The sequence below is a fragment of the Hypanus sabinus genome, chromosome 18, assembly GCF_030144855.1.
Source record: "Hypanus sabinus isolate sHypSab1 chromosome 18, sHypSab1.hap1, whole genome shotgun sequence".
NCBI classification, from domain to species: domain Eukaryota; kingdom Metazoa; phylum Chordata; class Chondrichthyes; order Myliobatiformes; family Dasyatidae; genus Hypanus; species Hypanus sabinus.
Window position 1 is genome coordinate 61,394,656 of NC_082723.1, and position 23,310 is coordinate 61,417,965.

At 41.8% G+C, this 23,310-nt stretch overlaps 1 protein-coding gene across 1 annotated transcript in view; it reads right to left on the reverse strand.

Moving 5' to 3' along the window:
- The window catches only part of LOC132407260 (probable voltage-dependent N-type calcium channel subunit alpha-1B), a 547,279-nt gene that overhangs the window by 219,092 nt on the left and 304,877 nt on the right, over positions 1-23,310 (reverse strand). Inside the window, exons 10-17 of the mRNA XM_059993521.1 lie at positions 20,920-21,123; positions 17,123-17,235; positions 16,922-17,034; positions 7,588-7,719; positions 6,069-6,141; positions 5,076-5,193; positions 4,213-4,280; positions 560-666 (exon numbers count right to left, since the gene is read on the reverse strand). Coding sequence (XP_059849504.1) covers positions 560-666; positions 4,213-4,280; positions 5,076-5,193; positions 6,069-6,141; positions 7,588-7,719; positions 16,922-17,034; positions 17,123-17,235; positions 20,920-21,123 — 928 coding nt within the window. The remainder of the gene's footprint in view (positions 1-559; positions 667-4,212; positions 4,281-5,075; positions 5,194-6,068; positions 6,142-7,587; positions 7,720-16,921; positions 17,035-17,122; positions 17,236-20,919; positions 21,124-23,310) is intronic.

Genomic DNA, 23,310 nt, shown 5'->3' on the forward strand with positions numbered 1-23,310 from the left:
CAATTAGTTTGGTTTGCTGTTATACTGTTATATGTTATTAGTTTAAACTCCTTCCAGCAGGGACCAGGATTCATGAAATGCTCTTGTTCTTTATCCTCCAAGTTCAGGTTCTACTGCTGCACCACTGGAGGATTGCAGGGAGTCAGTACTCACCCTATCATGGTTTCAGGGTCAGTGACAGTCCACTGGAGTCCTCCCATGTCATCAACACTCAGGTATTACCTCAAGCATAAAAATCGAGAACACGTCTAGCCTGATCTTGCGTTCAGCCAACGTGCAGGCTTCCACTAACAGTAGATCTCAGCTGCTTCCGCCATTCTAGCTCTGAATGATGATTCTTATTTCAGTGCTCTTCGTGGTCCTCGGATTAACTGATAACTCACTGGCATCAGAAATTCTATACCTCGCCTGTCTGAAAATATTTGAACTTAAAATATGATATAAAATCAGAATGGAACACTGGAAATTTTCATGTCTTTGCAAAGTACAACGTATGAACTGCAATGACACATACAGGCAGTTTCCAGGCACAGGACTGCTGCATGGATTCTGAACTTACGCTGCTAAGGATAGATTTGTTGCAGATATTGGGCTGACATCTGCAACTTCCATTGCCTTTTGGATCGTATTTTTCTGGATATTGGCTTCTTCCATCTCTTCTTCGTCCTGAAGAGAGAAACAATATTAAGACACACTCTGCCTCATTTGGAGCCTGCCAAATCTTATTTTGACGGATCTTCTTGAAGAACACACTGAGCTTTCAAAACGAGAACACTGGAATGATATTTGTTAACATGTTTGTGAGGTCTTGCAAAGTTTGCTGAAGTTGTTTCTGTTTGCAGGAAGGACTTTTACTAAAAGACACAATTCAGACATTCTTTGGGAAAATACACCATCAATGAAGATAATAATATTAATGCAGAGAGACAGATTCAAAAGGAGAGATGCTACAGACAGCATCTGTGGGGGTGGGGTGGGGAACGGACAGAAACTGATTCAGGTGGATACCAGGTGGGGTTGGGCGTGGGGTGGAGATAGGCAGATGAGGGTGGGAATGATGCCGGAAGCTGGGAGATGATAGGTGGAAGTCACGGAGGTAATGGAATATTCCTCAGGTGTGGAATAAAAACAGCTCAGCAACACTCAGGAATAAGAGGATCTCAGTCTTCGTTGATACGGCCAGCCCTCATTAATGTGAGGTCTGCCCCACTAGCACTGTGGGAGAACCTTCTTCTGGAGGATCAATGCAGTTCCAGAAGGAAGCTTACCATCTCCACTTCAAAGGCAATTAAAAAATGGTCAATCGTTGCAGGTGTTACCAGCAATGTCCACAACACAAAACTTTGAATATCCAATTATTACATCAACTACGGGTCGCTGTAACTCCTCAACACTGTTTTACTAAGCAAGTGAAAATTGCTTTGGAGAGAGTTGTCACCAGTACCATATTTCATATAAAAAGATGCCAGTACACTATAGGCAAGTTTCTAAATTTCTTTTGAGGCATTTGATGTTAGCTGGCTGGTGGTGTAGTGGCATCATTGCTGGACTTTGGAGCTAAGGCTTCCATCTCCCGAGTTCGAATCCAGCTGGCTCCCTTGCGTGCTTTCTGTTCGTGCTGGGTTGAGCTAGCAACTAGGCCTTGTAAAAATGAAAGCCTGCATTAAAAAAACGGCATCCTGATGACTCCTCTTGGAGTTAAGGGCCTTCTGCTTCTTCTTCATTCAATCTTGATACAAGAATTCATTGAACCTGAGTTCAATGAGTGATACTACTCGAGAGAGAGCTTTCAATCACATTTTAAGACAACCGCACCTTCCCTGAATACTAGTTAACTTTAGAAATATTTAAATTGGTGATTGATTCATGATAGCCATTTCCTGGACTTGGGATTCCCTTCCCTCTCCTGTAGTTTTTGGAAGGAGGATAAGCCGCTCGCTTCTGAACAAAGTGTGCATCGGAAGAAAGTGTCACTTGGGCGTGGGCAGAAGGAGAATGCGCAATACACGGCTGACAGGACCTGGCTGCCACAGATTTTATTGCAACACAACAAACCCACTCTCCATCAATCCCCTCTCTTGCAAGCTCCCAAATCTCACTTTGAACACCCATGACTCTTTTTTAGAGTGTTTGGGAAGAGGTTAGCCTGGAAGAACACCATTGCTTTTATCGTCTGATTTATGACATGGTGTCACTCAATAATTAGACATTCTCAGGTTGGAGGAGAGAACAATTCACATTTAAGGAGGCTGAATTCAGAGGATTTTATTTAGAGGATTTATAATTATTTTTATTTCAACGAGATCACCTCTCATTCTTTTAAAATATGTCCAATGTGCTTAATCTCTTCTCATTAACGACTTTCTCAGCCAAGGAATAAACTCACACTATTGCTCCCGGTGTGGCCTCCTCTAAATTAAAGAAAGGGGCATCCCTTCCCCCACCATCAACGCTGCTCGCAACCGCCTCTCTTCCATTTTATGCACGTCTGCTTTCCTCCCTTGCTCCCACCACCCCACCAGGGACAGGTGGTCTCACCTCTTGGTCTCACCTTCCACCCCACCAGCCTCCACATCCAGCACATAATTCTCTGGAATTTCCGCCTTTTCCAGTGGGATCCCACCACCAAGCACATCTTTCCTTCCTACCAACTTTCTTCAGGGATCATTCCCTTCACGATTCTCTTGTCTATTCATCCCTCCCCACTGATCTCCCTCCTGGCACTTATCTTTGCAAGTAGAATAAGTGCTACACTTGCCCCTACACCTCCTCCCTCACATTCAGGGCCCTAAACAGTCCTTCCAGGTGAGGCGACACTTCACCTGTGAGTCCGCTGGGACCATGTACTGTATCCGGTGCTCCCGGTGTCGCCTCCTGTATATCGGTGTAGATTGTGTACCGACGTAGATTGGGAGACTGTTTCGCTGAGCACCTACACTCCGTCTGCCAGAAGAAGTGCGATCTCCCAGTGGCCACCCATTTCAATTCCACTTCCCATTCCCATTCCGATTTGCCAATCCATCGCCTCCTCTACTGTCGCGATGAGGCCACACTCAGATTGGAGGAACAACGTCTTATATTCTATCTAAGTAGCCTCCAACCTGCTGGCATGAACATCGATTCCTTGAACTTCCAGTAATGGCCACCCCCACTCTCCTTCACCATTCCCCATCCCCTTTTCCCTCTCTCACATCATCTCCTTGCCTCCCCATCGTCTCTCTCTGGTGCTCCTTCCCCCTTTTCTTTCCTCCATGGCCTTCTGTCCCCACCTATCAGACTCCCTCTTCTCCAGCCCTGTATCTCTTTCACCAATCAACTTCCCAGCTCTGTACTTCATCTCTCCCCCTCCTGGTTTCACCCATCACCTTGTGTTTCTCTCTCCTCTCCCTCCACCTTTTAAATCTACTTCTCAGCATTTTTACTCCAGTCCTACCGAAGGGCCTCGCCCCGAAACGTCAACTGTATTTTTTTCCATAGATGCTGCCTGGCCTGCTGGATTCCTCCAGCAATTTATGTATGTTGCTTGGATTTCCAGCATCTGCAGATTCCCCCTTGTTGGCGATTTGATCACTCTTGATCACTATTGCAACTACAGTCCTTTGCTGGAGAGGTCAAGAACCCTACGGAGTTGCAGCAAAATGTCTTTACTCTTCTACATTTCAAACAAGAGAAAATCTGCAGATGCGTCCTGCTGAAGGGTGTCGGCCCGAAACATCGACTGTACACTTCTCCATAGATGCTGCCTGGCCTGCTGAGTTCCTCCAGCATTTTTTTTGTGTGTGTGTTGTTTACTCTGATACATAATCTGTCCACACATTATCATTTGTCCTTCCTATCACTTCCCACCCCTCCATGCTAACATGTTGTAATTTGTATATCAGGCCACCCAAGTACCTTTTGTACTCCAACATCTTTCTATTTCTCACCATCTTAAACACACTGCTTTTATAATTAATGGCTGTCACCCTCCAACTCAATAGTGTCAAGAAGGTTTCAGAGCAGACAAAGATAAGAGTAAAAGACCCTTTGTGATTTGTTGTGTCTAATAAGCTTTTATCACACTTAAGGCACATCATTGTTTAGCAAGAGTAATCTGTTCCTAAATAGGATTTTAGAAAAGCACCTTGCCTTCCATTATAAGCAAAGACCAAGGGGAGAACCACAGCAAGTGTCTCTGAACGTTTACTGCTAGTTTTACAAAAGACAGCTAACCTTTGTTAGCTCCTGTGCATTTGCCAGGTTGTCAACAGCAATGGCCAGGAAGACATTGAGAAGAGTGTCTGTTTATGATGAGGCTAAGGAAAGATAATTGCTTTGAGGTCAAAGAATAGCACATCCTGCTATTCCACAGCACAGTCCTCTCTCGTTTATTCGTTAGCTCATGAACACGCATTCACAATTTGGTGGGAGGAGGGGGGAGTAGGTTCACAAATATATCCAGGGTTTATACAGCTGAAAATCCATCCCAGCTCAGTTTACATAGATTACTTGATTTCCATATTGTAATGGGACACAGAACAGACCCTTCACTCACAATGTTTGCACTGCCCATGAAATCAATTGAAATTAATCCCACCTGTCTGCCTATGGCCTATACTCCTTCAATCCCTGCCTGATCATGTGTCTATCTAAATGACTTTTAAAGGTTGGTGTCATATCTGCTACAAATCCCCAAGATTTGCCCCATTCAGTGAACTGAGGAGTAGTAATCCTCTGCATTGGTGGAAGCCAACAGGCAAGCAAAGGTAAAGCCATGATAACTAGAGTTTAACACAAATGATTTTTGAACACTGCGGATCAGATAGGGTCTTTCAAGAGACTCCTGGATAGGTACATGGAGCTTAGAAAGATAGAGGGCTATGGGTAACCCTCGGTAATTTCTAAAGGTAAGGACATGTTCAGTACAGCATTGTGGGCCGAAGGGCCTGCATTGTGCAGTGGGTTTTCTACGTTTCTATGAATGTGGGGCGTTGATGAGGGAGGTGATTAGTCAGTGCACTGTTGGAACAGCAGGTGAGAAGGCCGCCTGTCCCCATTCACTCTCCTCAGAGAGCTGACCAAGACTCAAAGGATACAGTTTCCAAATAGCGTCAATATAATAAAATAAACCGATGAAAACATTCCCTTTTTCACTCCTCCTTGTGATTCAATTCCATAATACATAACTGCATTCCAATCTTCTCCTGTCAGGATCTATGGGATTAACAATAACAAAATTACCGAACACTCATCATCATCGTACTGATTAAAAGTTCAATTTGTTCTAAATGTCTAGTTACTTGGAAACGCATTGCCAAGGTTAAGTTCAAATACCACAAGTGAACATACTTAAAAATAAATCTCCCCTTTTGTAATATTAATGATTTAACTTGTGCTTGTAGTGTTTTAAACAGATAAGGATGCAGATTTAGGGTTGTGTTTTGTATCTCTCCGCTACCAATGAGGGATCAGATAGGATCCAGCAAAGGGATGAACTTAGTGGGAGCTGCCGGCAATGCCAAAGCTCTAATATGAAAACACATCAATACTCAGATATTCAATGGATACGGATGTATTGACGTTAAGCTAGTTTAATTATTGGTTTACTTTTGTCACAAGATAGAGAAAAAATTGCCTTGCATACTGTTCATACAGTAGTTCATTAGGTAGAACAAGGTTGAGCATGTCACGCAAGCTCCCTGGTTCACTGCACACACATATATTGAGGAGTTTTAGTAGGAGAATCATAGTAGGAGGTGATAGTTTCTGCAATCCATATTGCGGATGAAACCACAAACCAGCCATTAGGATCGGCCAATGCTTTACTGAGTTATTTTCCCATGCTCGGTCTTTTGAACGTTGTACAACTGGCTGTTCTGTGCATTTACATTCATTTTCGTAAAGCTTTTCTGAGTGCAAAAGACCTAGAAAATGAGTGAGGCGCCAAGTGCTTTGTGGTCAGTGTTGCTCAGTGCTGATGTCTTTACAAGCTCATTACACGCTGCCCTTGAATCCAAGAAAGGAGAGATGATTAAGAGACAAAATTGTTTATAAAAAAGAATTTCAGTCATTAAAAGCTTTACTTTTACCTGAAACACAGTGAGAATTGCAGCTGGAAATGTATCAAAATTTGTTGGAGGAGTTCCATCTTCAAAATTAAACCTATGAAATGAACAAAGCCACATTTTCATTTAGCCACTGTTGGGAGGCAGACTGGTCTACAAGTCCCAGGAGCAAGGCAGCAGTATCACAGGGACGAACACCGAAAAGCCTGGCTTAGTATGAACACTTTTATCCAGAACTTGTAGTGTTTCACAATGTCCTGCAGACGTGGGGAGCAGAATGGACAGATGCTGTGAAACCACATGCAGTGGATTTTTAGAATGAACTTGCAAACAAGACATGCCAGTGGGTATTGGTGTGAGCACAGTAAAAGGAAACCACCATTTGAAGTTACTCAACCATTAAAACTTTTCAAAAATTATGTAATTATTTAATAATCATCAATGTTGTAATTATGTGGAATGACCAAATTGTGGCGATATTTTTAAAACATAGTTTCACCTCCGATTTTTTTTTCTCCACTTTGTGATTTTTTTTTCCTTTTTATCCTCAAACTTAGGTAGGAGGTAGGCGGCATTGTGGATAATGAAGTAGGTTTTCAAAGCTTGTAGAGAGATTTAGGCCAGTTAGAAGAGTGGGCTGAGTGATGGCAGATAGAGTTTAATGCTGATAAGTGTGAGATGCTACATTTTGGTAGGAATAATCTAAATAGGACATACATGGTAAATGGTAGGGCATTGAAGAATGCAGTAGAACAGAGTGATCTAGGAATAATGGTGCATAGTTCCCTGAAGGTGGAATCTCATGTGGATAGGGTGGTGAAGAAAGCTTTTGGTATGCTGGCCTTTATAAATCAGAGCATTGAGTATAGGAGTTGGGATGTAATGTTAAAAGTGTACAAGACATTGGATGAGGCCGAATTTGGAGTATTGTGTACAGTTCTGATCACTGAATTGTAGGAAAGATATCAACAAAATAGAGAGAGTACAGAGAAGATTTACTAGAATGTTACCTGGGTTTCAGCACCTAAGTTACAGGGAAAGATTGATTAAGTTAGGTCTTTATTCTTTGGAGCATAGAAGGTTGAGGGGGGACTTGATAGAGGTATTTAAAATAATGAGGGGGATAGATTGAGTTGACGTGGATAGGCTTTTTCCATTGAGAGTAGGGGAGATTCAAACAAGAGGACATGATTTGAGAGTTAGGGGGCAAAAGTTTAAGGGTAACACGAGGGGGAGTTCTTTACTCAGAGAGTAGTAGCTGTGTGGAATGAGCTTCCAGTAGAAGTGGTAGATGCAGGTTCGGTATTGTCATTTAAAGTAAAATTGGATAGGTATATGGACAGGAAAGGAATGGAGGGTTATGGGCTGAGTGCAGGCCAGTGGGACTAGGTGAGTGTAAGCGTCGGCACGGACTAGAAAGGCCGAGGTGGCCTGTTTCCGTGCTGTAATTGTTATATGGTTATATGTTATAAACTGTACCTTTAATTTTACAGTAATAACACATAACAGAGAAAAATTTCAAATTCACCAAAGTCCAACTTACTGTCCCCCAAAGAGCTGCATTCCGAGTAAGGCAAAGACCACAATGAACAGGAAGAGTAGGAACAGCAGGCTGATAATGGACTTCATGGAGTTCAGCAGAGACACCACCAAGTTTCGCAATGAGTTCCAGTACCTATAAAAACAGACCAATCGATTTACCCCTGTAGCCACAAACGGTTTCTTTTCCCACCTCTGCTGACATGAGATTCTACAATAAAGCTGTGCAAGCGGCCCGAGATGTTTCAATCTTTGTATGATGTTACCCTTTGAGAAATTTTGGAACAAAAGCGGAAAAGGCTGGAAAAGTTCAACAGGTCAGGCAGCATTTACGGGAAGAGGGACAGTTAACATTTCGGGGAGAAAACAAGTTTGTTTAAGTTGCAGAATACGTGAGAAAATCCGGCAGGTTAGACGGTGAACTGACAGTAAAAGGGTTGGCAGGCAAAAATGGTCAGTCTGATCCAAACAGGAGAAAAAGCGTTTGGAGAATTTAACATGGTGTCCTGCCTGCTGTAATGTACGCAGGCAGGAGGTGAATGCTGTTCCTGGAGCCTGAGTTGGGTAGCAACACAGAGGTTAGGTTAGAACTGGGATAGGGTATTGAAGTGAAAGGCAACAACAGCTCTGGATCACTCCTATGGGCCGACCACAGCTGCGTCACAAAGTGTTAGCCAATGTCAACAGCAAACATGCTATAAGTGTTAGTACAAGTGAGTTTCTGCTCCAGCTGGACAAAAATGTTTATGCTGCTGGATGGTGGGAAAAGGTTGCACCCCCTCTGGTTTCCTGGGGATGTGTTGTGCAGTGGGGAGAGGTGGGTGGGAAGAGAAGTCCAGGCCAGGGAGTTGTGAAGAAAACGATCCGTACAGAATGTTGAAAGGTGAGGGAAGGGAAGTACACATTCAGTGATGGAATTCTTCCAGGATTGGTCGAGATAGCTCCAAAAAATTGAAACGGTTTAAAATAAATTACAGGATGAACATCAATCACGTCAAAGCATTCAGTTTTTATTAACACAAGAGATTCTGCAGATGCTGGAAATCTGGTGACCCTTTCACCTCTTCTCTTCTCCTCGCATGCCCAATACATCCTTCTGGTTTCCTTCCTTCTATAGGCCACTGTTCTCTCCTATTAGATTCCTTCTTCTTCAGCCCTTTCTCTCTCCCACCTATCACCTCGCAGCTTCTTGCTTCATCACCCCTCCCCCACTCACCCACCTTCTCCCTCACCTGGTCTCACCTATCACCTAACCAGCTTGTACTCCTCTCCCCTCCCCACCTTCTTATTCTGGCTTCTGTCCCCTTCCTTTCCAGTCTTGAAGGGTCTTGGCCCGAAATGTCGACTGCTTATCCTCCTCCAGAGATGCTGCCCGGCTTGCTGAGTTCATCCAGCATTCTGTGTTGCTTTTTATTAACAGAAGTGACATCACTGGAACTGACAGAGATAATACACACTGATATGCATAAATTACCTGGTGAAATTACAGGTATTTGGCTATTTCATGAAGATTTCACATAAATAAAGTTGGCATTAAAATGCACTTAAAAAAATGTTTGATGTATGAAAAAGAATGCTCGCCGATTCACAATTGGAAGGGTTTGGGAGCAAGTAATTACTGAAGAGCAGTGGTGAGTCTTCAATTCTAACCACAAGAAAAACATTTCTCATTCTGGTACTTAACTGACTGACTAATATACCATGTACGGTTACAATAAAATGCCTGCTTTCAGGATGTTGCAAAAATGAAAACCAAGGAAAATGCAAGGGAAGTTAGCAGGTCGTGGACTAATTGGACAGCTCGTTCACAAAGCTCACATATGCTGACGGCTTCCTTTAACAATCTCATATATTGCAGCAGCTCTAATAGCTAGAGATTCTGTTAAATATACAAACATCAGCCTCAGATACCACTGTTGGATCTCAGTCCTTGAGAGAGACCCACGTTCAATGGTGATCTAATTATAACCTCAGCCACACTTTTCCACCTACTCTGGTAACATTTCACCCTTTTCTTGTCAAGAATTTCCCAGCTCTAATGTCAAAAGGACTTTACTTTCAGCATACCCTGAGTAAGAGGTTTCCAATTATCATCCAAGACAAAAACTTCACATTCTTAAGTGGTTTACAAGAGTAAACGTTCCCTGTCAGAACCCTCACAGTTTTAAATGCTTCAATCTAGTTACCATTCATGCAGATTTAAGCTGCCTGTTAAAAATATCTGTGTAAGAAATGTTCCTTAAATGGCTTCTAATGTATTAACATTCCTACAGTTATCATTAAGACAGGTGACAAATACAATACTCCAGAAATGTATCATCAATGTTCCATGAAACTGAAGCATAACTATCCTTTTTTTTGGAATTGGAATTGGTTTATTAGTGCCACACATAGGGAGATGCAGTGAAAAGCTTGACTTACATACTGTTATACAGATAGATCATTGCATAGTGCATTGAGGTAGGACAAGGTAAAACACTAACAGTGCAGAATAAAGGTCAACAGTTGCAGAGAAGTGGAGTGCAGGTAAACAACAAGGTGCAAGATCATAATGAGATAAATTGTGAGGTCAAGAGTCTAAATTATTGTACTAGGGAACCATTTAATAGCTTTATAACAGCGGGATAGAAGCTGTCCTTGAGTCTGACAGTACATGCTTTCACACTTTGGTGTTCTGCTCAATGGAAGAGGAGAGAAGGGAGAAAGCCCACAGTTGAAAGTTCACAGTTTCATTATACTGGCTGCTTTACTGAGACAACAATCTGTTAAGCTTCCCTGATTATTCATATACCAGCTCACTGGCCTTTAGAGAATCATTCACAAGACATAGCAACATAAGAAATGGGAGCAGGAATAGGTCATCCAGCCCTTCGAGCCTGCTCCACCATTGAGTAAGATCTGACCATGGACTCACCTCCACCTACCTGCCTTTTCCCCATAACCCTTAATTCCCTTACTTTGCAAAAATCTATCCAACCTTGCCTTAAGTATATTTACTGAGGTAGCATCCACTGCTTCTTTGGGCAGAGAATTCCACAGATCCACCACCTTCTGGGAAAAGCAGTTCCTCCTCATTTCTGCCCTAAACCTACTCTTGAGGCTACGTCCCCTAGCTCTAGTAACAGAATTAGGCCATTCAGCCCATTGAGGCTACTCCATCATGGCTGATTTATTATCCCTTTCAACCCCAATCTCCTGAATTCTGTCCACACCCTGACTGACCAAGGAACCTTTCGACCTCCACTCCAAATACACCCAATGACCCAGTCTCCACAGCTGTCCGTAGCAACAAATTCCACAGATTCATCACCTTCCAGCCAAAAACACTCCTCCCCATCTCTGTTCCAAAGGATGCCCCTCCACCTGAGCTGTGCCCTCCCAGATCACCTTACCGCACGAAACATCCTCTCCACATCCACTCCACCCAGGCTCTTCATCAGCACCTGATATGCTTCAATGAGATCCCTCTCCAACTCTCCAAACTCCAGCAAGTACAGGCCATCAAACACCCCCCACATGACCACCCCCTAATTCCCAGGATTCACCCCCCCAAACCTTCTCCAGACCCTCTCTAATGCCAGCACAAACCCCCTCCCCAGACAAAGATACAAAAATTACATTCCAAATATGATCTGTAAGGACCCACAAAGCCTCAGTATTATATCCCTGCTCCTATACTCCAAGCCCCTCAAAATGAATGTCAGCATTGCATTGGCCTTCCTTTCCTGGCTCTGTAATGCCAAATACCAAAGGGTAAAAAGGTAGAAAAGGGGAAGGTTCAAAGGGGGTGTGGGGATCAAGCACTGCCAGGGATGATATGGAGACAGATATAATAGAGACGTTCAAGAGACTAGACAGGTATATGGAGGAATTTAAGCTAGGGGGTTATATGGGAGGCAGGGTTTAAGGGTCGGCACAACATTGTGGGCCGAAGGGCCTGTACTGTGCTGGATTGTTCTATGTTCTATTGGTCTTTGTAAATAGGCACATGGATGTTCAGGGCATGGAGGGAGTTGGACTTTGTGTAGGCTGAAGGGATATGTTTAGTTTAAATTCATTGAAATACCCAGATACCTTAACACTTTCAGATTTTTGATCAAAGTTTATAAAATTATGACAGATGTTAGGGAAATAAATTTGCAAAGGAAATCCAATTAAAGTGGGTCACAGATAAATTGGACACAGACTTCAAAGTGACTAGAGCAGGCATGGGCAAACTACGGCCCGCGGGCCATATGCGGCCCGTTAAGCTTTTTAATCCGGCCCGCAGAACTTGATGAAATTATATTAATAAACCTTGTTAACGTTTTCCCAATAGATGATGCACTCTATATACATTTGTGGCGACCCATTACCTGGCACATCCAAACTGGCTCACAATTAGCCAGCGTTTCAGCTAAGGGAGATAGCCTGCGGGGATTTGCGAGCACAGAGATTTGGAGCCTCTGCGCCACAGGGGGCAGGTTGAGGGAGACTTAAAAGTGAGGCTGGGGATTTCGAATAAAGTTTTTATCTTCGACTGCAGTTACCGACTCCGTGTCGTAATTTTAGCGCTGCATGTAGCACACCGCTACATATTGATCTTTGTTGAGGTGCAGCATATTACTCCACATTTGCGCTTTACTCTTTGTTCGGCTCGACCTATTTGTGTGAACAAGCGTTCAGCGTCATGAACATCAACAAAGTCAGCCACAGATCCAAGTTAACTGACCAATACCTCAGATCCATCCTGAGAATCACCACAACAAAACTAAATCCAGACTTTGATGCACTGGCTAAAAAGGGAGACCAACAACACTGTTCCCACTGAAATTAAAAATAAGTTTCTTCGGTGTGTTATGTAAAAAATGCATTTGAAAATATTTTTTTCAATAAGCCTTACATGTTACATGTCATTTCTGTTAAGTGATGGACATGAGTAGTGCGCAGGTGCACGTACGTTCTCAAAATAAAAAATGCGCTCCAGATCAAATAACGTGCTCCGCATACTGGCGCGCTGTCACTGTTCTGTCCTTGTGCGGTCGTTGTTGAGTTTTGGCACAGGGGACAATTGAATAAGAAGGAGCAGGACAAGTAGACCTGCATCTCCTACTGTTTTTGAAATAAAGACAGTCAGGAGGAGAGTGATGATGATAATATCTTGAAGGATAACAGAATTTTCAGTGCATTAAAATAATAACTGTTACTATTAAAAAAGCTGTATTTTATTCATTTAATTTTCAGTGTTTTAAAAGTCATTTCAATAAATAGCTAAATACCATGGGACTTCAAAGACAGATATTTTGTTGTAATGCATTTGTTCATTTTCAATTGAAATTAAAGCACATGTTTTCTACATATCCCATGATATTTTATTTTCTCTTATGAGGTGTATTACCAAAACACTCCGTCCATCTGCTCCTGGTCCGGCCCCCTTGTCAAATTTTAGAACCCTTTGTGGCCCACAAGTCAAAAAGTTTGCCCACCCCTGGACTAGAGAGTACCTTTATTCAGTAATCAGGGAAGAATGACTCCCTAACGGTTGCGACTGACAAGTCTTCCAAAGAACAAAAGTCAAGCCTTCTTAAACATGCAGACAGAAAGTCAGTTACATCAGTTAAAGTTTTAAAAAATGCCCATCCTGTGCAGTTTATCAATCCCTACAGAAATGCCAAGGTGGTCTCTTTCCTACCCACAACACAGAGCTGGGTTGTCAGAACACCCCTGAAACTGCAATAGATTGGTGCATGTGTGCTGAGAACCCGGGCCGAATGGTGAGTCGTTATTTATGACATATAGAAGGTTCATTAAATCCTTAGATTCAGTAAGCCACTAAAGTGCAAATGTATAATTTGTTTTAAATGTTAGTACCTGACAGATGAAGAAAAACCAGAACACTTTTTTAATTGTCAGAGACATGACAGCCCACAGGGTCCACCCCATAAGCTATGAGCTACACTTCCTTCATGTTGTTTACACAGCTGTGTTATGCACTAAGGCCAGCGCTAGACATATTGCTAATTAAAGGAAGGTGCAGAATGTTAACAACTCAGATATTTTAACCCGTTATTCAGAATTTTCTTTGGCAATGTTTAAAGGAGATGGGCAGGCAAGTTTTTTTTTTACACAGGGAGAGCTGGGTTCCTGGAATGGGCTGCCACAGGGAGTAGTTGAGGCAGTTGTGATAGTGGTGTTTAAGAGGCTATGTGATAGTCATAGGAACATGCACAAAATGGAGGTATCACTTTCGCCAATCACCTTTCCAGCTCTTGGCTTCATCCCATCCCCTCCGGTCTTCTCCTATCATTTCGCATTTCCCCCTCCCCCCCACTACTTTCAAATCTCTTACTATCTTTCCTTTCAGTCAGTCCTGATGAAGGGTCTCGGCCCGAAACGTCAACAGTGCTTCTCCTTATAGATGCTGCCTGGCCTGCTGCGTTCCACCAGCAATTTGTGTGTGTTGTTGTTTGAATTTCCAGCATCTGCAGATTTCCTCGTGTTTGCTCACAGAATGGGGGATGTGGTTTACTAGCAGGTAGAAGGGATTTACTTTAATATGAAATCGTGGGCTCCTGTGTGGTACTGTTCTGTGTTTTCAGCTTCCTTTCATTACTTATGTGACATTCCCCTTCCTTTCTTTTTATGTTCCGATCAAAATGGACCAATTCATCATTTCCCCATTATGTCATTGTCCACTCACTACCCCACCACCACTCCTTATGTCGTCTTCACATTACTACTCATATACATTCATCCACAAGTTTTACACATGCGCGCACGCACGCACACCAGTGCCTTCCCCCAAATCATTTATACGAGTTTTAAAGCTAAGCACTTCCTTCTCATCTATGTGGCATACGACACATTACTTCTTGCCAACTCTAAAAAACCTATTTATTTCCTCCCTATTAGTCAGCCAATCTTCTACCTACATTAGGACCTCTATTTCTTGCAATAACTTTTCTTGTGGCACTTACTGAAAATGAGGCAGGAAAAATAATAACAGGGGACGGACGTGACTGAAGAACTAAATGAGTACATTGCATCAGCTGTCACTGTAGAAGACACTAGTAGTATGCCTGATGTTGTAGAGTGTGAAGGACGAGAAGTGGGTGCAGTTACTGTTACAAGAGAAAGGTGCACAAAAAGCTGAAAGACCTAAAGGTATACAAGTCAGCCAGACCAGAGGAACTGCACCCTAGGGTTCTGAAAGAGGTAGTGTTAGAGATTGTGGTGGCATTAGAAATGATCCTTCAAAAATTACTGGACTTTGGCATTGTGCCAAAGGACTGGAAAACTGCAAATGTCACTCCACTCTTTAAGAACGGAGGAAGACAGCAGAAAGGAAATTATAGACCAGTTAGCCAGACCTCAGTGGTTGGGAAGATGTTAGAGTCAATTGTTAAGGATGAGATGATAGAGTACTTGTTAACACAGGACAAGATGGTACAAAGTCAGCATGGTTTCCTTCGGGGAAAATCCTGCCTGATGAACCTACTGGAATTCTTTGAGGAGATTACAATTGGGATAGATAAAGGGGACGTAGTGAATGTTGTATATCTGGAATTTCAGAAGGCCTTTGACAAGGTGCAATACATAAGGTTGCTTAAGAGCCCAAGGTAACACAGGAAAGTTACTAACAAAGTTACAGTTATTAAGTTACAGTTTGTGACGGTTATGAAGTTCAATACAGTTTGGGATGGTTATGAAGTTCAATACAGTTTGGGACAGTTATGAAGTTCAATACAGTTTGGGACAGTTATGAAGTTCAATACAGTTTGGTACAGCTCTGAAGTAAAGTACAGTTTGGTATGGTTATGAAGAGGGTGTTGACGTAGTAGTTGGGGAGGGGGAGGTCAGTCAGTAATAATGAAAGTTAAAGCAACATTCCCTGGGGATAAATGTTTTGTATTCTCCAGTGACAAAGCAGGTAGGACTGAGCTTCAGGTAACACTGACGCAAGTTTTAACCTTCTAGATAAAACAGCTGCAACATTAAAGCCTGGTGCTAATTGCTGGCCTAGTAAAGCTTTGTACAAATGGCATGGAACAAGTGTTGTTTGCCCTTCAAAGTGAGTAGACTTGGCTCCGATCTCCGTGTCCATGCCCTTTATACACAGGAACAAGAGCACAATCTTACGGCCCTACAAACAGTCGAACTGCGATTCTGCTGCAGGTAAAGTAGAAACAGTGGATTTATCTTGTGCAAACTCTCCATGAGGACCTTACATAAAAATCCTAATGCAGGGCAATATTACATTATACAAAATGCTGGTGGAACACAGCAGGACAGGCCTAGCCTGTCTAGCCTGCTGTGTTCCGCCAGCATTTTGTGTGTGTTGCTTGAATTTCCAGCATCTGCAGATTTCCTCGTGTTTGCAATACTACATTATATTTATTTTTATGTAATTGGAAATTAAAATGTTGATATTTATTTGATATTATTAGAACAGAGTTAATGCCAAGCAGAAAACTTCTGAATCCCACAGCACATTGGACAGAAATAGCAAGTCCCAGAAATATTAGTCGATTCAAGGTCTAATAAAAGGGCAGTGGATCAATATATATCGATGATCTCATGGAGGATTATAGAGACAGCATTATTGTTCAACTTCTGTTCTCCTTGGATAACTGGTAAGAAAAGTATTTCTTAAAATGGCATAGTTATTAACCATTGTGTTACAGTTGTTAAGATTAATATTGTTTCATCCAAGAGCTACCAGAAGTACAATGGATTAATTGTCTCCTTGAATAGTATTCTATTGCAGTGTACTACAGGTGCACTGGGACACTCAAAAATCATTGAAGGATTTGGGATCACTCAGATTAAATATCCTACCACTGCAACCCACATTTTAATCTTCATTTTTATTCACAAGCTGAGCCAGCATTTAATTGCCCATCCCTAATTACCCTTGAGAAGATGGGGGTACTTTCTTGAACTGCTGCACTCTTTAGGATGTGGGTGTACCCACAATGGTGCTAGGCAGAGGGTTCCAGGATCTTGGCCCAGCGATAATAACAGTGCGCTCCCATGCTTTTGTTGTCCTTTTTCTTCCAGGTGGTAGAAGTCCCGGGTTTGGAAGGTACTGTTTAAGGAATCTATCCAGGAAGTGAGGATAATTTGTAGCTAGAAAGCTAACAATACACATTACATGTTTATGTGCATTGATCTCTCTCTGTTTGAGAAAAAATGGCAGGTTAATGAAAATCTGTGACAAGTTAAAACCAACTGCATAGGCCAACTGACAGACGTTGGGGGTATGTGGGGCTGCAGGCTTAATAAAAGGTTAATGGCAGAGCGCATCAAAAGCTAAATAAAGTAAGCAAAGACGTTCACAACAATAAAATTCTCCTTACTTGGTGACTTTGAAGATTCTGAGTAATCGAAGAGCTCTAAGAACACTTATACCAAATGAGGTACCTGGCTTGGCAGCTGCCCAAATGACTTCAAAAATACTACCAACTATCACCTGAGAAAATACAACACATCTTGAGTTAGCGAGCCATCAACATTAATAACTTCACTGGCTGCTTGTAAGCCAACAAGGTCAATCTTACCCCAAAATCAAAACAGTTGAATGAAGAATGGAAGTAGTTTCTTGGGCCCAAACCGTACATCTTCAAGGACATCTCAGTTAGAAAAAGCCCAAGGAAAACAAACTCAGCAAAATCTGAAACAAAATTGATAGTTTATATTCTCAAGTGCTTAACTGTTTATCTGCCCTACCCTGAACTGATGCAACAGATTCTGCTTTTAATATCCCAAACTCAGATAATCTCCCACATAAAGAAGGCAACCTTTTATTAATTTTAAATTATCCATTTATTAATTCAGAGAATAATACTAAAACACATTAAGTAATTAGGAACTGAAGAGTGAAAGGGCTAAGATTCATTGTGAAATAAAGACCTGCAACAAGTGTAGAGCTCTTACAAGGATAGAGAAAACATTGAAATAGTTCAAAGGAAAAGTGTAACAAGAAGAAATAAAGAGTCTAATTCTGGCAGATCAAGTGAGCAGAGATACAAATTAATATTTCATTGTCAAAATTTCAGTAACTTTTAGTGATAACTGTTATTGGTCCTGTAAAGTCTGCCAGAACTCCAAAGTGGATAAGTGATGCAGTTCAGAGGCAAATCTCCCAGGGTGCTGATAGATTGAGAAAGGAAATGAGAAGATGGTTTGAAGTCCCAGTGAAGTCAATGGTGTTGCAGGTAGGAAAAGGGGTACACGTGTGATAGGTTGAAGTCAAGGTTGCTATGGGAAAGAGTTGTTAATGAGTCAGCTAGAGAGTGACAAAAGAGTGTGATGTGTTGCAAATAGCAGGGCAAGGAGTGCTTATGGAGAGCAGAAAGAATGTAAATGAACTGGAAAAATAAACTGAGCCAGGATTTCAGACAAACACTAATAACAGAAATGGCCAGAGCCATGAGCAGAGAAAGTGTCATTAGAAGCTGGAGAATACAATACTGAATCCAGAAGGCTACAAAATGCCTGGACAGAAGATGTGCTGCTGTTCCTTGAGCCTATGTTGGGTCTCAGTGTAACAGAGGAGGAGACCATGGGCAGGTGAGACAGAAAAAGAGAGTGGGCTGAATTAAAATGGTAGGCACTGGAAGCTCATGGTCTCTCCTGTGGATTGAGCTCGAGCAGTCTGAAAACCAGTCACCGAGTCTGCATTTCCAGCGCACTGGTTTGGAAGAGGTTCCACTTGAATTGTGGCTTCATCTGGAAATACTGTTTGGCTCCCTGAATGGAGGAAATAAAAGGGATGAGAGAGCAAGTGCTGCATCTGCTGCTGTTCCACAGGGAGAGCTGTGATATTGTTGGGTTTGCTGACTGTGAAGTTCTAAATGCAAACAAAGACATTTAGCTCTATCAGATATAAATAATCACGAGTACCCTGACTAAAGGGAGAATACTGTAACTATTCAATCTTCAAAAACTAATTTACTTTCCTGTTTTTTCTCCACAGTGAGTTCAGCTGCCAATACCCACTATTCAAGCAGTGGGTTCTCTCTCCCTACCAAGGAGAAGATACTTCAAGCTAACTAAGTAGCTTAAAACACAGTTCATTTGTATTTTCAGTGAAACACATTTAAATACAAACAACATTCTGAAAACACATTTAAATACAAACAACATTCTGAAAACACATTTAAAACTCACAGAGGATTTCTATCTTATCTTGAAACATTATAAAACATTCCCAAATTACAAACCATTTCTTAAAACAAAACATTTCCAAAACTCAAAGCAAAGAGCAGAGAGTCCAAAGGATTTCTCAAACATAGATGATAAAGGACAAAACATTTCTTTAGCATAAGAGACTAAACATGAAGGATTTCCAAAGCACAGGCATGATGCCTATAAGCTAAAAACATACCCTTGAGTTGCAGACGAACGAGTCGTCTATTGCAGGAACCGAAGCTGGAGGAATGAATTCTTGTTCACCCCTTGTCTCTTTCATTGGTTCTTGACGTTCTTTGTCTCATCCCAAAAGAAGCCTGAACTGCTCTGTACATTTATACTTTTTTCAGCCATTTGCGTGACTTCACAAGTACTGTATATGATATTTTCTCAGATATCCTTTCAACACAAATGGTCTAAAAACCATTTTCAGAGACACAGACCACAGCTTAACATTCACAGTTCACAATTAATGCTGTGAAGCTAACTTCCTTGCGCACATAAAACCCTTCCAACTATAAACACATCAAATATTAATAAGCTAAATTATATTATCAATCTGTTCTGTAAGCTTACTTGAACTAAGCAACATAGGAGTCAGCTTGTCTGTTTGAAAGAACCCATGTTAAACAACTGTTGCCTTATACTGCATTCTTGAGCAACAACAAAGCAGGCACAGTGCCTAGCATCTGCTTGCCACAGGCAGAGTTTCTACTTCCTATGAAGCTTATTTGCAAAGTGATTCTACAGACGATACTTGTTTAACTTCAATCTGATTATTGCTTTCCATTTACACTTTAGCAACTGAATACTGACTTCCATTTAGCACCAGAAGCTGAACAAACTGTTAGTTATAAGTTTATCACATCTGTTTCTGACCTTACAAGTGGCAGCAGTAAAATAGAATTCAAGCTTAGCAAATATGAGATAGAAGCTGATATCAATCACTGGCAAAGATGAACGAGGGAATGGTGAGTCAAGAATCACAGGGTACCCTCAACATGCTGGAAGGGAAGATGTAGAAATTGTGAAGAGTGATCCATTGAACGTGGAGCACTGAATGGAAGGGCTGGTAGGAGAGATCTGATTTTGCTCTGTCCAAGGAGGCAAGGGGTGAGAGCAGAGGTGTGGGAAGATTATGATATGTGCTCAAGGGGTCTGTCCACCATGTTGGTGGGGAAGGCATAACTCTGGATTTGTCTTGTATAATGTTTCATCAGAGACAGAGGAACAATGAGAGTGGAATGGAGTCCTTCCAGGAGGTAGGGTGGGAGGAAGTGTAGTCAAGGTAGTGGTGCGAATCTATGGTCTTGTAATAACAATGACTGATTCTTTGGCCCCAAGTTTCCATTTCCTCCAACAATGCATTAATACAAAGTAAAGGTTGAGAGCACTTTGAGTTGCAAAATGGATCAAGCACTAACAACAGAAATTTTCAAAAATCATTTTTGAAGGTAAAGTGACCAAGTAATTAAATATGATAAAGCACTGATCTCTGTATTGGTGGAGTATTATCAAACCTGCTGTCTTGCTCGTGCAGCTAGGTTCTACAATCAGATGGCCGGATTGAGGAAGCGACTGTCATCACTTCTAACCCTACCTACTCCTGGGAACCATCCCACAGACATGAAAGGTCACAATATGTAGCTTAAGCTGTGGTCACTCTGATTTACAGATCTATATTTTTCAAAAATTCTTTTCAATAACTGTGAAATTTAATCTTGCATAAATTATTTTTACATTTATGTTCAAACTCAATGGTTTCAAAATTACCAATTTTAAAAAGTGATCATGACTGAAGCAAGCATTGAGTACGTTTGCAAGGTCATGTCCGGCATTGTCGGAATTTATGGATAACACACTGCAATGGGGTTTAATCTGAACCTGATCAAGTCGGCATTGACAGGTGGGAGAAGAGTAAAAATGGTACCGACTCTCCCAAAGGAAGAAGTATTCTGTGACATCTCCCAGAAAGCCAGCCAGCTTCTGCTGAGCAATGTCATTTGTAGCTCGGAATAAATTATCTTTTACCCAAGTAAAATGAAATTCCTCTTTAAACACAAAGATAATGAGCTTAGCGGTTTTCTTTGGGATCAATGAACATAGCTCTTCCAAATATTTTAAAGTGAAAACGTACGTGAAAGTAAGCTTTGCACACACTTACATAGAGCCTCAGTGAGCCACGGTGGCTGGTCATAGTGGACAATGGCAACACAAAGAGTGTTTAGCCCCACCACACATAGTACTATCCAATAAAAACTCTGAGATTTCACCATGCGCCTAATAAAGAATCGAAACCTCTTCTCTTTTCTTCGGAAGTAGGAAGATCTCTCATTTTTAACACTTTTCAGGCTGGGCCGGGTGAATCCTGGGGAAAGCGAGAAAAATTGAAATAAAGTTCAACATGTCCACACAGACTTCATAAACTTCAAATCACGTTCTACAGAAGAAGTCGTTCTAAACCCATGCGATGCCCAGAGGTTTAACATTATTTTAAAGCTAAATAGGTGATTAAGATTTTCTGGAATACAGTAGGGAAAGTGTTTTGGCCATGAACTTTGTTTTTGTTCAGCATCTTGAAAGCTCGTTTGCAACTGCTTATTTCAAATCTGTTTTTGTGCTTTCCAAATAACCATAATTATGCATTCAGTCTCTTTTGAACAAACTGCTGTCAGTTAATTGATCATGACAGCACCAATTTCTTTTTAATTATTGACTGGCTGTGGAACCAAAGGTCCTAGGTATATGAACGGGTAAACAATTAGAGCCTCTGCTGGAACCAACGTTCACTGTAAACACAAGAGATTCTGCGGATGCTGGAAGCCCTGAGCAACACACACAAAATGCTGGAAGGTTTCAGCACGTCCAGCAGCATCTATGGAGGAAAGTAAGCAGTCAAAATCTCGGCCCAAAATCCCAACTGTTTATTCCCCACCACTGATGCTGCCTGACTTGCTGATCTCCAGCATTTTGTGTGCGCGGCTCAGTGTTGTCTGCAATACTAGTTCGTGGGGAGGAGGAGAGTGAATTGTGCAGGGCAGTTGATCAGGGCTGAGGAGATGAAAGTAATCCAGCAGGCTGCTTGACCGGTTGAATCGGGACTGGGGGAGTGGAAACCCTTGGTATCACTTGTTGCAGAGTTCAGAGTGAGCACAAATAAACAGCGCAATGTAGCTCATAATTGGCAGTAAGTTCCCAGCCTTATTGTTAGGTATGAACAGGCCTCTCATTGATATGTACGTTTATTTCCGAGATTTGTGACACAGGGACAAGAAAGATGTCTTCAGATCTTCCAGCCCACTGCACCCTTCAGATAGATCTGTACCATACTCCATTTACTCATCTCTCTTCATAACCATTAATGCCTTATCCAACAACAGCAAGAAGTCTACCAGTCTGAGTGCAGAGTTTTTTAATTCACCGCCAACCTCAACAGCACCTATGGGAAAATTACTATTGCAATCAATGCTGAATATTCCTGTGGAACAGTTGTGAGTTGGTGAACATAGTCCTCCTCTGTTTCTATGCTTGCTCCTGCATCTAATGTCTGGTTACAGCTAAGGTTTATGAAATGCTTTGGTGAGGCCATGTTTTAAAAAACACGCCGTACCTGAACAAGATCGTCCAAAAGTTCATAATGAAGGACATCATCACTTTCCTATCTTGACCTGAAATCAGTCTGCATCTTTGCCTTTCACCAGTATTGAAAGTCACTTCTAGCCAAGTAACAGGGCCTCTGACAGGAGGGTCAGAGATGCCCCGGGCAGTAGGTTGGCAGGAGGCATTCACAGTCAGACAAGCCAAGCGGTTGTTTCTAATTACTCCGATTTTCTCTTTACTCTGTCAGGACACTGCTTCTATCCAAAACAAAGCAGAGCTGAGATTGAGGGGCCTAGTGTGCAGATGAAGCCAGGACCGTACTCTCCATGGACGTGTTACTTTACCAGTTGACTGATGTTCCAAAATGGTCTCGATGGTGTCTAACTCAGCCGTGCATTTTTTTTTAATATAATGGGTGTGAATTTTAACATGCAGAGCTTAAATAGAACAGTAATTATTTCAAAATATTTCAAAAGCACCTGCCAAACAACATCCAAGTGAACTGATTACTTAATTCCCCTGCTTATGTGTCAAAAGCAATCAGTCTCACAGTAATTTTGAATTGCTTGTTCTGGGAACATAAAGCTTTAAATGTCTAAGTTGTTCAAAACTGAACTGAACTTGAGGCAAGTATCTGTTTTTGGACAAACGTTTCCTTCAGAAAGATGTGTTCACAAAGCAAGCTTGTTTAACATTGGTACATGGAACATAGGGAAAATAGAGAAAGTACAGGCCCTTCAGCTCATTATGTTGTGCCGACATTTTTATTCTACTCCAAGATCACTCTATCACTTCTCTCCCACGCAGTCCTCTATTTTTCTTTCATCCATGTGCCTATCTAAGAGTTTCTTAAATGTTCCTAATGTATCTGCTTCTACCACTACCCCGGCAGCACATTCTATAGACGCACCACTCTCTGTGTAAAAAAAAACCTGCCTCTGATGTCCTATCTATA